Here is an 18,971-nt window from a genome sequence, read left to right as displayed (position 1 = left end):
TGGCCCAGTCGTCATACTATCTCAATTGGCAGAGGTAGCGGGTGGAAAGGCGATGGGTGGGGATTGGACGTTGTGGACAGCGACTCCTACAGGTCGGTCGGGTGACGCCTGTACAGCAGAGTCAGGAAGTATCGGGGGCAGCGTGAGCCTCCCACGCGTTCGTCACTGAGAGACCGCGCTGTCTGGTGAAAAGATGCGACAGGCTGCCTCCTCGTGTACCGGAGGGGACACGTGATGCAAGGCTTCTATCCTCAGATCTACTCCTATCCAAGCTCCCGGAGGGTCATCAAAGAGAAGCCGCCTATTCTCAGTCCTTGCCCCACAATGGTGGAATGAACTACCCATCCCAGTTAGGACAGCCGAATCCCGTCCAATCTTTCGCCGTCGACTAAAGACTCACTTCTTCAACCATTATCTGAAATGATAAAAAAAAAATAAAAAATCTAACCCCGACTAACCTTAATGTCATGCACTTGTCCTAATAAACTAACCTACACTGTAACACGCAACACTTTGATGAACATTGTTACTCAGCTGATAGAGTTATACCCTTCTTGCTGTCTTGTCGCACAGAACTTGTAAGTCGCTTTGGATAAAAGCGTCAGCTAAATGACTAAATGTAAATGTAAATGTATCCTCACTACAGCCGACCAGTGGGAGGCATAGTCTAGCAACGTTCAAGACAGGGGAGGGGAGAATTGAAGGGAAAAATAATTGGCGATACGAAATTGGGATGGGAGAAAAATAGAAAATAAGGAGAAAAAGTGGATACAAAAAAATTATTAGAGGCCGGGGCAGGAATCAGTCAAACATGCAACTGAATGGAAAAACACACAATGGACTGCAGGGCACATGGGCCACAAATACATGGGCTGATAATGTCATTATCATTTTGGGCTCTAGGTAATTGACCTGTGCTGTCGGCAGCCTCCTGCCACCACCAGAGGCACTGCTCGAGTGGTGCAGATTGTGTGTGTGTGTGTTTGTGTGTGTGTGTGCGTGTGCGTGTGCGTGTGCGTGTGTGTGTGTGTGTGTGTGCGTGTGCGTGTGCGTGTGTGTGTGTGTGTGTGTGTGTGTGTGAACATTTTTGACAATTTCCAGACTATACACTCACGAAATCCGGACACGCTATCAAATGAGGACATTTTCGACGTCCTGATTTAGTTTGACGAGCTGTTGTCTTCCCTATAGCCCTGCCTGTAACTCTCCCCTCCCCCTCCCCTGTGCTGCTGTGATCTCCCAATTTCCCCAAAGGGGAACATTACATGTCACATCATCTTCTTCTACTATGATGGTTAAGTATAGGGTTAGTTACAGTTGCATGTAAGTCTATGTTATGTCCCCATATTTCACATTAACAAACGTGTGTGTGTGTGTGTGTGTGTGTGTGTGCGTGTGCTTGCACATGTGCATGTGCATGTGTGTGTGTGTCTGTGTCTGCTATTATTGACTGCTGCACAGTGTGATTTCTTTCTGTACCCTTGAAGTGGAAGCAAATTATGTTCTATGCTTCAACCTGGTTGTTAATTGAACATACAGCTGACAGGTCTGTTAGTACCGGGCTGGATTAGCTGTGTGTGTGTGTGTGTGTGTGTGTGTGTGTGTGTGTGTGTGTGTGTGTGTGTGTGTGTGTGTGTGTGTGTGTGTGTGTGTGTGTGTGTGTGTGTGTGTGTGTGTGTGTGTGTGTGTGTGTGTGTGTGTGTGTGTGTGTGTGTGTGTGTGTGTGTGTGTGTGTGTGTGTGTGTGTGTGTGTGTGTGTGTGTGTGTGTGTGTGTGTGTGTGTGTGTGTGTGTGTGTGTGTGTGTGTGTGTGTGTGTGTGTGTGTGTGTGTGTGTGTGTGTGTGTGTGTGTGTGTGTGTGTGTGTGTGTGTGTGTGTGTGTGTGTGTGTGTGTGTGTGTGTGTGTGTGTGTGTGTGTGTGTGTGTGTGTGTGTGTGTGTGTGTGTGTGTGTGTGTGTGTGTGTGTGTGTGTGTGTGTGTGTGTGTGTGTGTGTGTGTGTGTGTGTGTGTGTGTGTGTGTGTGTGTGTGATGTATAGAAGCCTGCCATGTGTGCGTGCAGGGATTCTTAAAGAGCCATGTTTTATAATGGCTCAATATCTCTGTGCAAACATCCGATGGAGTGTGATTGTCAATTCATTAGATAAGACAAATTGGGGAATAGGGGCGGGCAGGGATGGACATGGCCTTTCAGACTGGGGGATGGGCAGGGATGGACATGGCCTTTCAGTCTGGGGGAATAGGGGTGGGCAGGGACAGACGTGGCCTTTCAGACTCGGGCTCGTCTCTGAGCCTACGTGCCGGAGGCACATTTACGCCGTGTGGGTGTAGATTTTATGTAATGTGCATGTTCACGTGTCGCACACACACACACACACACGTGCACGCAAGCACAAGCACTGACTACCGACTACCGCCATCAAGCCACTTCAACTCAACAGAATGCAGTGGTGGCCGACCAATTTTCCACCGTTAACTAAAAACACACTTCAATCAATATCTGAAGACAAATGTATGAATGTATAAATAACCTTCGTATTGTCTTTTACTATTATGCACTTTGCCACTAAATAATCTCCCTTGCCTATATTACTACCTACTATGCTAATATGTCTTTACTACTATGCACTCAAGACTGTAGCACCCAAGTTTCAACATTGTTTGACGAACATTGTTACTCAGCTGAAAGACTTGTACCCTTCCTGCTGACCTGTTGTACAGAACTTGTAAGTTGCTTTGGATAAAAGGGTCAGCTAAATGACAAAATGTAAATGTAATTGTAGGAAACATACAGTTCTGCCCACAGAGGGTTTTATAGGAAACTAATCGAGTGTTCCTTTATTAATCCTTGGGGAAATGCAGGTGTCATAGTAGCATGGGGGAGATGGGGAGGGGAGGTACAGGGAAAAAGATAATAATAGAAATAGTCAAGATAATAGAGTAGAACATAATAATAATGGTTGAGCGGCTGGGTGGCGCAGCAGACTAAGCGCTTGTCAACAACGCAAGAGACACTGGTATCGAATCCGGCTGTCAGCGTTGCCTCCGGCTTGGCCGGCCGTCATACTGGCTCGATTGGCAGAGTCAGCGGGAGGGAAGCCGGTGGGTGGGTCAGGGTCGTTGTAAACAGCGACTCCTACAGTTCGGTCGGGGCGCCTGCACAGCGAGGGAAGGATCTGGAGGGAGGTAGTGTGACCTTCCACACGTTACACTCTCCCAGTGAGAGTCCGCGCTGCCAGGTGAAAAGAAGTGGTGGGCTGGGTACACATGTGTCGGAGGAAGCATGTGATAGTCTCTGCCCTCCCAGACAGACGGTAGGGGGTGGAGTGCGCAACAACCAGTAAGGGGATTGGGAATTGGCATAAGGACTAACATTGGGAGGGGAGAAAAACACAAAAAAGGGGGAAAAAATATAATAAAAAAAAATAATAATGGTTGAATGGCAGTATATTATATCAATCATAATAATAATAACGTGTTGTTCTCTGCATTCCGACGGTTTTATAAGAAACATTTCATTGCCTCACTCAAATATCGTTGCTCTGCGATATTTGGCAGATTCTCATGATTCCTTGTCAGAATCGTATAAGTGGATTTAATGCCATATGTTTTACTTACTATATTTTTGTTAGACCATGTAAAAATGTATTTTTATACATCTCTTCCATAGGTGTTTTGCTCTCCCCATTTATTTTCTTCCATTCGCTCACACAAGCACACATTTCAGGTTCTCTCTTCATCTGGGCTCTCTCTCTCGCACTCCATCTATTCATCTATCTCAATCGCCCTCTCTTTCATCTGTTTCATCCCTCTCTCGCACAAGTGCTCTCACGCACATTTCAGGTTATCTCTCTCTCTTTGTCTTGCTCACTCTCTCCTCTCTCTCTCTCTCTCTCACCCATAAACACACTTACGGGTATTTCACGCAAAGCCTTCTCAGAGGGCTGTAGCTATAATACAGCACGCTGTAAAGTGGCGTTTGGAGTTTCTAAACCGTTCGCAGAAGCATTGAGCTTGAGGCAATAAAAGCCTGGTTCAGAGGAACGTGGTCCTGTTCAGACGAACGTGGTCCTGTTCAGACGAACGTGGTCCTGTTCAGAGGAACGTGGTCCTGTTCAGACTAACGTGGTCCTGTTCAGACGAACGTGGTTCATATGCTTCCCAGGTGGAATGATGACAAGGCGTTGAGAAGAAGGGGGGGGGAAGATAGCACCTCAGCGCCACCTGTTGGAACGTCACATGTTGGCGTCATGGCAAAGTGGATTGTGAGACTTATTGAATTTCCAAAAGCGACACAGATAGATTGAAGTATACTTGAGGAATCCATCCCATTTACAAAAATGGATGTAGTTAGATAGAAAGGTAAAAGAGAAGGAAACATACTTAGGGGCTCTGGGAGAGCGGATAATGGATTTGGTTGCAGAGCAAAGCCACTCAGTTAGCACCAAATCCCTCTCAGGTATTGAGGCCAGCGACAAGAGTGATTTGGCAGGGAGGTGAATGACGCACGGTAGGGTTTCAGTACTGTGTGTGTGTTGTGTGTGTTGTTACAACACACACAAGATAGCAAGATATTGTTAGCAAGCTATTGATCAGTGTAAGCTATTATTGGCAGCCGCGCAATTTGGAGAAGACACTGCAATCTGTACCCATGAGCTGTGTGTTGATTGTCAGGTTCATCATCCATGTGTGTGTGTAACTTTGGTTGCCATTGCCAATTTGGGCACGAATGTATCACAATAACGCACAATGTACAAGTGCACTGATAATATTTGTGTCCTTTAAACATTGTCTTTATGTGGACATAAATAAATATTCTAAATGTGTGTGTGTGTGTGTGATTTCAGTGATGGCGGCGGGAAGCCAGTGGTGTTGAAGTTTAGAGTACCTCCAGTGCCCAAGAGGATTGGTTCCCAACCTGGGATCCGCAGGGCCACCAAAGATGCACATTTACATTTAGTCATTTAGCTGACACTTACAAGTTCGACTTAAAAGTTCTGTACAAGTCCGATGGAAGGGTACAACTTTAAGGCAGCTGTGACAAGTGATATTGTTCGTCAAACAGTGTCAAACTTGAGTGATACACTCTGAGTGCATAGTAATATATAGACATAATTAGCATAGTAGGTAGTAGTATAGGCATAGTAGATTACCTAGTAGCAAAGTACATAATGGTAATCACAGGAGGATGCACAAGGCTTCGTCTGCGGTTGTCAAAATTAGATTTGTGCATGTTAAATAAAATTATTAAATGAACACGCTTACTGGATAATTTATACAAAAGTCTGTATATAAACCTAAAAAATATGCTTTTTTTTGGTCCTATAAATAGTAGGTTACTTAGTAGGCCACACCTATGTGACCTCTCAAGCTCCGTGACAAATGCTCTCAATCAAGTCAGGTCAGCTAGCTAGCTCATCCTCATTTTCAGTCAGAACATCACTATTTTATGAATGAAACAACATGTCTTAGAAAAGTGTCGATGACTCGTATACACTCATATCAAAGAAGAAAGTAAGGCTACATGTCGAGAGTTACCTTAACTGGTTATATTTAAGGACAGGACAGGTCTGGCGAGAAGCTATGAAGCATGCAGCCAAGTTAAATGAAACAACACCGGGGAGGAGGTCAGACGTCTGCACTATCAAAAATATCCACAAAGCATTTGAAAGAGCAGGCAGTGATTTACAATGAGCCACGGAGGCGTCATTTGAATTTTTGCTATTAATTTGCCAAGGCTAAAAAGCTGCACAATATCTGAGAACTGCCTGAAAGTTGTACAGAGGCTGTGTGGCCCACAGGTGGTGGATGAAGTGAAAAGCATCCCACTCTCGTCCAACACTGTCAAAGACGGAATTGATAGAACGGCTGGAGATTTTCAACACCAGGACGTGGAACACATTGGGTGTGAACGTGAGATTTCTGACCTTCAAGCCCATTATGTGCCAAAGAAATATTTCCAAGAGAACGGATACAAAAAGTTTTGGATAGTCAAAGGACACGCTGTTGCACCCAGATTGCCCAAACACCGTTACAAGAGTTATTCCCCTATTCAGCACTACGTCTGACTATGTCTGAGACAGCCTTCAGCTGATCAAAATGGCTGCAGAATGTCAAAACTAGCTACACGAGGAGCTTAAGAAATTTGCCATTTAGTTGGATGGAATGACAACCGTGTCAAGTCTGTGCTCATTGTTGATCTGCAATATATTGATGTGATGACTTGAAACGAGAAATTCTTATGTCTACCAATCTAGCCACAACAACAACAACAACAACAGGCCAAGATATTTGTATGGCTGTGGACTCTCTTACCTATCCAACAATCTGCCCTACGAGAATCTTGTTGCATGCTGCACTGATGGAAAAAACGACAGATTGAAGGAAAAGCAGCACAATTTTCCACCACCAGTTAAAGTTGTAAACTTTAACTGGAGCACACAGCAGCCTACAGAGCTGTGTGTCAGACAGACTGGTCAACACCGGGGCCCCGCAGGGGACAGTCCTCTCTCCCTTCCTCTTCACTGTCTACACCAACGACTTCCACTATCGGTCAGAGTTCTGCCACCTTCAGAAGTTTTCTGATGACTCTGCGATAGTGGGATGTATAAAGGACGGTGACAAGAGGGAATACCGGGAACTGGTAGTGGACTTCGTCACATGGTGCGATAAAAACCACCTGCAGCTAAATGTGGCGAAGACCAAGGAACTGGTTGTGGAGCTGGGGAGGAGGAGGAGTGCACCTGTGACCCCCGTTTCCATCAGGGGAGTTGATGTGGACATGGTGGAGGTGTACATATACCTCGGTGTGCACATCGACAACAAACTGAACGGGTCAAAACATGCAGAGGCACTATACAAGAAGGGCCAGAGCCGACTCTACTTCCTCAGAAGGCTGAGATCATTCAATGTCTGTACAAGGATGTTGAGGATGTTCTATGAGTTGGTGGTGGCGGGCGCCTTCTTGTACGCTGTGACCTGCTGGGGCAGCGGACTGAGAGCAGTGGACACAACCAGGCTGGATAAGCTGGTCAGGAAGGCCAGCAGCGTGGTTGTGGTGGAGCTGGACTCTCTAGCGAGGGTGGCGGAGAGGAGGAGCCTTGCTAAGCTCCAGGCCATCAGGGAAAACCCCACCCACCCACTATACACAGACTTGGCTGACAGGAGAAGCATGTTCAGTGCTAGGCTCACACTACCCAAATGCAGCACTGAACGGCACAGGAAGTCCTTCATTCCAACAGCCATCAGACTATATAATGCATCACTGTGCCTCACTGCATCACTGAGCACAGAGCGGCAGCGACTAGCGGCCTCCAGGCTCCAAAACAGGGGGCAGCGACGGCTGCCAGACATTGACCTTGGACTAATAGGAACCCAAGGAGGACAATACACTACCTGAAGCATACTGCACCTTAAGTGACACTGAATACTGTGAATATATATTTCATTTAGTTAGATAGTTAAATTATATTGACCAAATTGTTTACACTGCTGTGTTGTTTTTTTACTACCTGTACCCACCCCCCTTCCCCCATGCTCAGTATATTTTAACTGTATTTATTTCTGTATATTTAATTTCATTTTTATTCTATTTTACTCTACTCTTATCCTAGGCAACTTGATTGATTTGTGTTATTATTCTAATTCGTGACCTGTCCTGTCTAAATGTTTAAATGTTGAGCAATTTGCAGTGTCAAATTTCCCACGGGATAATAAAAGTATTTCTATTCTATTCTATTCTATTCTATTCTAAACTTCATTAACACTTTCCGCGCCAGACCCGATGATAGTCGGGTTAACTCGCCGAACGTTCAACGGCAGACTTGAGTATAGTCGGGTTTTGGCAGTTTTTTCTTTTATTCAATATTTCCATACATTATCCATCCAGGGAGCCTGGTGTTATCATAGGGAATGAGTCTGAGATCGCAAAAGTCCAATACCGCCGCCTGGTAGGATGCGGCCGGTATTGCACATCCTTTGAAACTCTGTGTCTTGGGCTGTGCGTCGATTATATTGGTCGGGGCAGACTTTTCCATGTCGGGCAAGGGGAGCGGTTGTCCCGATCGACTTGAAGAGCGTCAAATGCTCCAGATGGACGATTGGCGGATTATGTTGGTGACACGATCAACACCAATACTGGGACTCGTGATCAGATAATTGGAATATTCTTTTTGGGGCAGATCCTAGTCAAGGTAAGGGCTACAGGGGGGGGGGGGGGCATAATCCCAAGGGACAATGCATTGGGAACTTGTGTCTCACGAGGACAGCTACCCCGTGAATATTTTCGTGTGGATCGGAATACGGGCGCACACGTGGGAGCTCGTGCAACCAAAGTGGCTGGTAAGAGTGACAGAGTCACACGCCACTGCCAAATTCTACCCGCATTTGGCGGGTGTTAATGTCAAGCCCTGGTCCTCATGCAGTTTACGTGGTACATCAACTTGCTTCAGGAGGGAATTAAGTCCCGCTTTGCCAATGTTGACGAGTTATTATGAAAGGAATCATGGGTTATGGACCCCTACATTTCCCTCAAGGACGTGGAATTCCTTTTCTGTGAACATGAGCTTGCTGACCTTCAGGCCGGTTTGGTGTCAAATATTTCCAGGAGAACGGATACAAACCATTTTGGATTGATTGATTGATTGAAAACTTTAATTAACAGATTGCAGAATGGGTACAGTACAGTACAGCTCAATACACACAATTGTTAACACATTCCCTGCCACGCAATTTGAGCATCTTATACCACTCTCTGCCAGCACTGTCTGTAAGCCTATGGAGATATTCACCTTCTTTGCAGGGCTATAACTTTTTAAATTGTATTGCTAAATTGACATTACTATGGCCCATTCAACATCGATTATCTATCGTTCAGGATGTAGGAACGTTTTACTTTTTCATTCATAGATTCATACGAAAATACCGTCTAGAATATAAATATGTTTTTATCGTTTTCTGCAGTAATTCCTAGAACGTGAGATATAGGCATAAACGCATATATAGATTATCAAATGCCGTTTGTTGGCGATACACGCTATATTAAAAATTTCAACTGTACATGATCCTAAACGTTATGACTGATCATGCGCGGATGAACGGGGGCGGGGGTCGTTTATAATTCCGTGATCTCCAGTAAATGCTTTATGTAGTATGGGTGATATATTGATCAGAGCAGTTTGCATGGATAATAATAAACAAACGAGCTGAAAATTACGTCAGTGTCCTCTTACCGTTCGACGATGAGACTGGAGGAAAAATATCCCACTTATTTGACGGCGATCCCCTAAATCCATTTCCGGTTTGTATAATCATAATAAACGGCCACATCGTATCGATTATTGCGTTATGGCAGCGATCGCTACACACGGACGTGTGTATACAGTCCCGCAACAATATGCGAGTGCTGGACGCATTTGCCAGACGCACCGAGATCGACTCGTCCATTTCCGGTTTGGCAACTCGCCGATCATCCACCAGGCGGCAGTATTGAAGCGTTGCAGAGTTGTGCATGCTCCCACTGCATCAGACGAGGCTCCGTGAGGGAATTATGAATAACATGGCGAAATATTTTTATATGATCTCAATAACGTTGTACGCCGTGGATTGGCAGAATTCGCATGAACTTGAAACACGTCGTAAGCCGTTTCCGGCGTGGGATGTGTTAAGGGGATGCAGACCAGAGAAAGACTTTCGTCTTTCATTTGGAGAGCCTGGCTGGCATCACACCTGACATTCCATCCCTGGGCAGAGGTATTAGCAAGCCATTAGTTAATGAATGACCAGGATGACCAGGATGACACAGAGTAAAAAAAGTGTACATACTGTATAGCTGTGTCAAAAGTTTCAAAACCAGTGTCCACATGATATGGATGTGGACACACAACTCCCCCTGTTTCAGCTGATTGGTCTGAGGGAGATCAAGGACAGGGCTATATGTATAGGTGCTGATAAATCACTTGTTACGCTGATGATGAATCATTATTATTCTTTTGATGAGGATGTGTGTGTCTGTTTGGTTGTTAAAATGTGAGGAACAAATTGTAAAGCGCTTTGGATAAAAGTGCTATATAAATGCAGCAATTTACCATTTAAAAGAAACAAGACATGGTTAGCTTATACTAGAAAAGATACATTTATCAAAGGGAAAGGTTCTAAGAATGGAAACAATTATAATTGAATTGCCAATAAAGATTTGGAAGGAATCACTATTATTTTGTTGTGTGTGTGTGTGCAGGCTGGGGACGGCTCAGCTTTTCTTAGATTTAAGTAGGAGTGCTCCAAGGAAAAAGGTTGGGAACCACTGCCCTGGAGCATATGCCTAATTATACATGACTGATATTACGTTGAACCTCATTAGCTGGCACCATTGTGCTCAGCAACAATTATAACAAGCTTTTTTCTTTTCTTAATTTCTTTTAACAAGGATGGCTACCTAAGGGAGAGAACAGAGGATTATCTTTATTTTTTAATAATATAACACAAGATACTTGTACCCTAATGATTATAAATTCAGGGCTGCAGTCAAGCCCCCCCCCCTCCCCTGTAAAAATATATAATCCCCTGTTATTTCCCTTTGCCATCAATGAAGAGAATCCTTGTTGAGAAAAAAATGATGTTAACAAGGATTTTCTTTCATGGATACCACAGGGAGAGAACAGAGGATTATGGGGGGGGCTTGACTCCAGCACTGTAGCAAAAGTAACAACTCGATAGCATGAGAACTTTTCTCAGAATTCATACCGTGGAAACGTAGCATGTCTACCAGAGAGGAAATAGAAGCTGCCCCCTGCTGGGTATCTGGTAGAGCTGGGGCCTCAGCCGGGGGGCTGGTGTTGACTTCAAAGGTGCTACGCTCTGTCCCTCTCCTTTAAACACATGCACCCCATACTCACTACAGTAGAAATTAGGCACGTGCACAGGTAGGGCCCTGTGTTACTTCTATTACATTTTGTATTGAAATTCTATCAAATATATAGAGGGAGATCTATAGTAGTATCTACGAAAAAATACACAGTATCAATTTAAAACATAGTATGTGATTATGGATGGCGGTGGTGTGACAACATGGAGGTGCAATTTTTGCCTGGGTTTAATAATAATAATAATCTAGAATCACACACGCAGAGAGAAAACTCCTTAGATTCTATGCTGGCAGCACGAGTCATTGAAATTCCATTCTTATGGCACACAAGTAATTTCATTGGCTGACACCAAAGTGCTCCATTTATGGACTATGGACGGTGCTTGTATTGGTTGTTCAAACTACACACCTAGTCCTCGACAGTGACCTGACACAGACATCCTTACTACATGATAAAGCATGTCCCAGGGGAAAGGGTGGCAGGCTGAGAGCTGATACAAAGGATGGGGTTTTTCCACTTCACTTTAACACTTTGATCGCCATGGTTAAATTCATAATTTACCATCCCTAGCCAGCTCTATTTGTCTATGGAGAAGTTCCCCTTCTTTGCAGGGTTATAACTTTTTTAAATTCTATTGCTAAATTGACATTATTATGGCCCATTCAATGTCCTATATCTATTGTTCAGGGTGTAGCAACGTTATACTTTTTCATTCACATATTCATACTAAAATATGGTCTAAAGTATAAGTATGTTTTTATCGTTTTCTGCAGCTTTCTCCAGAACTTGATTTATAGCCCCAAATGCATTATATTGATGATCAAATACAGTTTGGTAGCGATCAGTGCCAGATATAAAATTTCAACTGGAGGTACTTCTAGAAGTTACTACGTATCATCTGATGTTGACCGGATGGGCGAGGGGTCGTTTATAATTCTGTGGGCAACGTTATATCATTCATCTAGTGTGGGTCATATGGTCATCAGAGCAGTTAGTAAAGAACACGTTGGAAAATAACGCTGGATCTTACCGGATCTTCCTCGCGCCGTTGGACGATCAGCTTGGAGTAGACAGTTTTTGATTATGGGATGTTGATCTAGATGAACCATTTCCAGGTTGTATAATACTATATACGTCCAAATAACGTTGTTTATTGAGTTAGGGCGAGCGATTGATTATCCAGTGTGTCGAGATGGAGTCCGGCTAACGATCGCGAGTGCCCGGACGAAATATGGATGAGCACTTCCTGTTTGGCGCGTCACTTCCTGTTGGCCGATCTGCCAATCGGCCACCAGATGGCGCGCTTGAACCGTTAGACAGTTGAGTGGAGCTCAGCAGTATATCTCAGGTCCCCGGAGGAGAAATATGATTTCGATCACAGATTTTTGAAATATTGATATCAAAGACGTGTTACGGCGTCTTCGGCAGAATGAGCATGGCGGGGAAAGACGAGTTCCAGCGTTTTCGGCGATTAAAGTGTTAAAGGCCCAATCAGTGATCCAAATATAAACAAACAGCAAACATAACAAACACAAAAAGAGACATGTTTTCATTGTCTAGCTGATTGCCACAGTGTCTAGGTAAAGATGAGGTTTTTATTTCATTGTATTTGGTGGCTGTTAACAGGTTCAGCGCCAGAGGTCACTGTGGGCGTATGGCCGTGTGTGCCAGCGTTTTGTTCGATGGGGATAAATGCCGGTTTTTGCAGTGCGAAAACTATATTAAATATTATAGCTATGGATCTAATAACATAGTCGATTGTCATTGAGTTTCTTCAGGGCAAGATGCAATAAACAGATACTTTTTTCATCCATACATTTCCGTTTTATACCGTGGTGAATATGAGTATAGTTTTAGAATAATTCTGTGTAATCCCAGGAAACGCCGCCAAACAGCATTTTACTGCATTTCATTATAAATCGTGCCATTCCTCACCTGGATCAATAATCGATCTGAAATCAACGCTAGATTATCGGTATTATGTTTCATCATGCATGCATGAAAGGGTGGGGGGGGGGGTTCTATGCTTCGATCGCCACCAACGGAATACGTTACACAGTACATTACAGACACACGCTCCGATCGTGGGGAAAGAATTATCGGATCATGCAAGATTGATAACATATAGCCCTTACCTTGTCTATGATGTACTGCAAAAAGAATAATCCAATTATCTGATCGCCATTCCAAGTACTGATCGTGATCGTGTTTCCAACGTAATCCAGCATGAACATGAACAGGGGGGGGGTGACCCTCGTCGATGCATCCGTTATAACCGATTGTCTTGCCCGAGTAGTTAGACCCCGCACGCACGCCGCAGCTCGGCCCAGACACCAAGCCACATCGTTTCAAATGGAGTGAAATAGCGACCGCAAGGCGTTAGGCGGCGGTATTGGACTGGCAATCTCAGACCCATTCCCAATGATAACATCAGGCTGGATGGATGAATTATGAAGGGAAATATCAAATAAAATAAATAGCGATGAAAACCCGACTTTTCTCGGGTTTGGCGTCCAACGTTCGGCGAGTTAACCCGACTTATGTCGGGTCTGGCGTCCAATGTGTTAAAGGTTTTGTTTACATTAGTAATGATTGTAAACATTGCATCCCTATTATTCACACAGTTCCAAAAAAGCGGAGAGTGTACCCCCGTAAATATTATGTTCAAACAAATCACTGATTGGGGGTTTTAACCTCTTAAGGCCGGAGCCTATTTTCTGAAAATCTGGCTAAAATACATACCTAAGTAAATGTAATATTGCTCCACTTCTACAAGGTCCATTTGCATATTCTTGGTATCTAGGGACATCTATGGACCTCAGTGAATGTATTCCCAGTGTCAGAAATATTGTTTCTATTACTAGGCTAAATTGTGATGAAACAAAGGAGAATATGAATTATGATTTTTCTTTGCATCTTTGACAGTGAATAACACCATGCTAATAATGACCAAACATTAAAAATGGCCACTGATCTCATTCATGTGTACAAAAAATCTAAGGAAATGAATAAAGGGAAGATGATTAAACAGAAGGTTCTGTAGCTATATAGTACTGAATTCTCCCATCCGGACCAATGCAATTTGAAATATTATTATAGAATATAGAATAGCAGGCTTATAAATTATCTTATTATAGCCAATTTGCACATTTATATATATATATATATATATATATATATATATATATATATATATATATATATTATCTTTCAAATGCCCAAGTTCAATTTGGATTTAGTATCACCAGGCGTGCATAAGAACAGATAATGAAATCTACTGTTATCTACTGTACTTTTTTATTTTGACCACAGTGCAACCGTTTTGAAACTAATTTCAGATCTAATTGTTGCTGCATGCTAACAATAGGGAAGAGAAACTAACTGTGTTTCAATATTTGTCAAAAACGTTACCTTTTGTGGTAGAATTATCCCGAATAATAACAGTTATTAAAATAATCCATACAGAACTTTGAACCTTGAACCCCATAGAAACTTACAGGAAGTGTAGTTTTGAAAAATTCCAACGCTGATCGACAGATAGCGATGTCTATTACAAAATGGCCAAAAAAAACCTACAATTCCCATGATTCAAGGTTGCCTCTCGCGGAATATACACACATTTCGAAGAGGAAAATCTATCTAATACACACTTTAACCTATTCCTAAACTAACGTATTGATGATAATATACATTATAAATGCTGTTGTGACATGGTTATGATGGTTATACTTGAATACGTTTGAAATAAAAATCGCTACTTTTATAGAAGAGTCTGGAAATATTGATTTATGACCAGATGTCATTTGCGCACAGGCGGAATGCACATGCTGGATCAGTTATTTGAGAGACCACGTCTATCATCAGCCTCTGACATGTTGTGTACTATAGATGTTTATCTGTCACAGGATATATGAGAATATTACCTGGATAAGCAGGATATATGAGAATACCCTGGGTTAGTTCAAGTCTGCTGAATCCTCAGAAAGTGAGCTCAGCCCATCTGGACGCAGTAATAACAATAACAACAATGAATTATTTTTTATTTTGTATTAAATAAAATAATAATACTTTTTAAAAATCCATTCAAAGCATGAGCAGCTTGTTTTAAGATATACAAAATGTAATATTTAAAGTTAAGTTAGAGATTAATTAATTAACTTAATTAATATTAAGTTAGAGATCGTAAATTATTTGGTAAATTAAATAAATAAATAAGAGGTCATTGAAATAAATAAACGTAAAGATGAATCAAAGTCAAATTTCTTACATAGTTGACAACTGAAGTGAATCTGACACGGGACAGAACATTTCTAATCATGACATACGTGAGGATACGGAGGAGAGAGGAACACATTTGTACGGACAAGGTGGCGTATGTACTGTAAACAATGTCTGTTATGACGGCTGTTATTAACTCATTCCCCACCAACGACGAGTATACTCGTTATTGGCCGCCAATCATTGGACGCCAACGAGTATACTCGTTATTTGATCGTTATTTCTTTTATTCACTATTTCCAATCGTCACTGAGATCACAAAAGTCCAATACCGCTGCCTGGTGGTATGCGGCCGATGTTGCACTCCCTTTGAGACTCTGTGTATGGGGTTGTGTGTAGATGAAATTCCTCCGGGTGGACTTTTCTAGTAACCTGGACCCAGGGCTTTACCCGATCGCATTGAATCGTTTTCGGGACCCCCGATTCATTATGCTGTGGTGGGTTATGTCGTGGTCCAAATGGACATACGATCTACCAGATGGCAGTCAAATAATTGGAATATTCTTTTTGGAATCTCACCGGCCACAGGTAAGAGCAATTTAACGTAAATTTCAGCTTGATTGTGCCTTGTTTTCATAGCCATCGCCCTGATCAGCGTATGCTGTTGTACTAACGAATGCCGTTATTGACAATCAATTAATCAGAAACGACCCCCCCCCCCCCCTTTCATGCATTCATGATGGAACATAATATACCGATCATATGCATTTGAATTTTTTATTGTAGCGTGTATAGGGACGAAAGGCCAATGGATTAAGTATAATGTGCGTCGCGGCCTATTACTAGCCTCCCAGGAATTACCCTAAGCCGCTCTAAAACCATACTTATATTCACCACGGTATAAAACGGGAATGTATGGATGGAATTTTTTTTTCTTTTTCACATCTTGAACGATAGATACTCGATGCCAAATGGGCCATAGTATTGCATCCATAGCTATAATATATATATAGTTATAGCCCTGCAAACAAGGTGAGCGACTTAAAGACAACCTCATTTCTCAACCCCACAATATGTCGCAAGTCACGTTCACGGCGCGGCAAAAAACATTTTATGAATGTTCAGTCATCGTGGCATTATAGGTAAAGAAAGAGTGCTTCGAGATGTATTACAAATGTGCCACGTGTGTCCAGTTTGTGTTATAGTATATTTCTTCTTTTCTCTCTCTCTTTTCTCTCTCTCTCTCTCTCTCTCTCTCTCTCTCTCTCTCTCTCTCTCTCTCTCTCTCTCTCTCTCTCTCTCTCTCTCTCTCTCCGTGTCTACAGGTAATCCCCCAGGCCAGTGTTGGAGAAGTGCATCACACCATCCGCACTACATTCCAAAGGGTTGACGACTTCTTCATTCCTCCGACCAACCTCATCATCACTCACGTCAGGTACTAGCCACACACACGCACATATACACACCACTGACCTTAAAATACTGGCATCCTCATTACACACCCATCACAGCTATCCCTCTGAAGTGAAGGAGAAAAGTGCAAATGAGAATTCTAATGAGAATCCCGATCTGTATTAATCACACTAAAAAGAGAAGCTGGAGAGGCTATTAACCTTTCCCTTGATCTTTGTCGCCTCAGGTTTGCCTTCGTCTTCCTCAAAAATGAACCGGCGCTCCACAAGATTGACCTGGAGACCTTCCACCGCATCAAGACCATCAGCCTGAAGAATTACAGCTGCGTCCCCGCCAGCATGGCCTACACGCACCTGAGTGGCTTCTACTTCGTCCAATGCCATGGCAAGAGCCGCCTGCGGGCCCCGCCCCAGCTCCTCATCGACAGCGTGACGGACGCCGTGGTCGGCCCAAACCTGAACATCACGGGCCAGCCGTACGTCTCTCCGGACGGCCGCTACATTGTGACCCCCGACCGGCAGAGTTCAAAGCTGATGGTTCAGGCGGTGTCGTTCCAGGGGGAGCTGACTCTGACTCAGGAGCTGGACGGTCCTCCGGTCGTCTCCGACCTGGTCTTCCAGCCCTCCTTCACGGAATCCAACCGCTACATGGCGGTGGCCACATCGGGCTCAGGCACGGACCTGCTCTTCGCCGACCTCACCTCGGGCCACTACGAGGTCCTCCAGGGCCTCAAGGAGCCCCTGGCCCCCCAGGCGTGGCCCTGGGGAGGCCCCAACAGGGCGGTGGTCACCAGCGGGCTGTTCGGACAGTACCTGGTCACGCCGTCGACGGAGTCCCTCTTCATCCTGAACGGCAAACAGAGCACGCCGCACTGCGAGGTGTCAGACATCAAGAGAGGGAACACAATCGTATGGGTCGGGGAGGTATGAGGGAACGAGAGAGGGGAGAAAAAAGAAGAGTGGAGGGGGGAGTGGGAGAATGAGACGGAAATGAAGAGGAAGACATCAGGCCAAAACACTTATTATTAAGATTTATGTGGACATAAAGTTGTGGACTCAACCCTGGGGCTGAGCAGGAGGAAATGACACGCCTGGGTTATTGTAACAAAAGTACACTTAAAAAAACATAGATTAATTGAGAAAATATAAAACCCTGTTGTGATATTTCTATCGGGGGGGTAAAGTGTCAATGCCGTTCAGTGCAGCAGTGATCTACGTGCACTTAACTAACCAGAGTTGTACATTATTGCACTTCCTTTCATGTTATCACAGCGAATAGGTACCCGCAGAGGGGTTATCAATGAACTATGAACTATGCACAATGCTCACTTTTTTTAGAGTAAAGCTTTCTTTTTTCTTTTTCTTTTTCCGTTTATCTCAACGTTTGTCGTTCTCACCAGTGCTGCATATTAGTCACCACAAGACGTCTCTCTCTGTCCGTCCGCCTCTAGTGTATGTGTGTTTCTCAGCCTTTTTAAAAGCTATGAGCCCCTCTGTTATATTTGCCTTTGTCCTTGTTCATGGTATTGTCCTGTATGCTCCTCTCTGAAAGCTTTCATTCTCCCTGTGCCAGCAGAGGTTGGCCTGATGCACTTGCATAGCCCCCCCCCCTATTTAGAGTTTCTTTCCAATGACCCAACTTGGCTGTCTATTAGGGCCATGGATGTTTTGACTGCATTAGTGAATTCCCAGAACTGAACTGAACACGTATAATTGTATGAATCTCATGTAGGCTAGTACAATTTGTTCCCTTCCTCACATTGACGCCATACGCAGGAAAAACACAGTGCTCCGAGCCGAGTCCTGATAATGTCAAGCGGAAGATCAGACACTCCGCTTCACCGTTAGTTCGAGCAATTTGTGACTCATCGCAGAGAGACATGCGACAAGATCAGAATTCAAACTCCTGTGACACGACACCATCGTCACCTTGGTCTTAGCTATTCTTATAATGTAGCCTAGCTACAAACAGGTCTTTACAAGTTCAAGTTGGAGGTCTGAAAATGTGTAGTTAAGTACAGAAAATTCCAATAAAATTGTTTTGCTCCTTGAAGAATTTTATAGCTCAATATATCAAAACTATTCTGAATGTAGAACATTATAATTCCAGGCTTGCAACCAGGTGGTTGTCTAAACAGAGAAAATGTTATTTCTAATCATTGAATAAAATGTCACTGTTATACTTGAACCTCTTCCAGTTGGCTTTTGTGTCCACTTACACTGGTGTACGCAGAGCTGGTGTAATTGTGTGTCACAATAGAAAGTGAGCGTTACAACGGAAAGTTAACTTTTCATAAAACAATTTTCTCCATTGCATTTTTATGTTTCCCGTTCATGGTAATTCTGTAGAGAATTCCACAGTTTTACACCATACTGAAATTCTGTGCATTCTGATGCTTAAAATTACATTTCCTTCTAACGTAAAGGGATAGTTAGGAGTTCTTGTCATTAAGTGGTATGAAATCCTTGCCCAGTAGTGTAG

The 18,971-nt window shown here is 43.5% G+C and overlaps 1 protein-coding gene across 1 annotated transcript in view; it reads left to right on the top strand.

The window, feature by feature from the left end:
* fstl4 (follistatin-like 4) overlaps nucleotides 1–17,419 on the top strand; it is a gene marked incomplete at both ends in the record, with an annotated part of 221,091 nt that extends 203,672 nt beyond the window's left edge. The window contains 2 exons of the mRNA XM_084338507.1: nucleotides 16,403–16,512; nucleotides 16,717–17,419. Of these exons, the coding sequence (XP_084194633.1) occupies nucleotides 16,403–16,512; nucleotides 16,717–17,419 (813 nt within the window). The remainder of the gene's footprint in view (nucleotides 1–16,402; nucleotides 16,513–16,716) is intronic.
* Nucleotides 17,420–18,971: the final 1,552 nt, after the last annotated feature.

This window comes from Notolepis coatsorum, assembly GCF_963971535.1.
Source record: "Notolepis coatsorum genome assembly, contig: SCAFFOLD_171, whole genome shotgun sequence".
In the NCBI taxonomy this organism is placed as follows: domain Eukaryota; kingdom Metazoa; phylum Chordata; class Actinopteri; order Aulopiformes; family Paralepididae; genus Notolepis; species Notolepis coatsorum.
The sequence above is the reverse complement of the archived record's forward strand: the minus strand, read 5'-3'. Positions and strand labels throughout refer to the sequence as shown.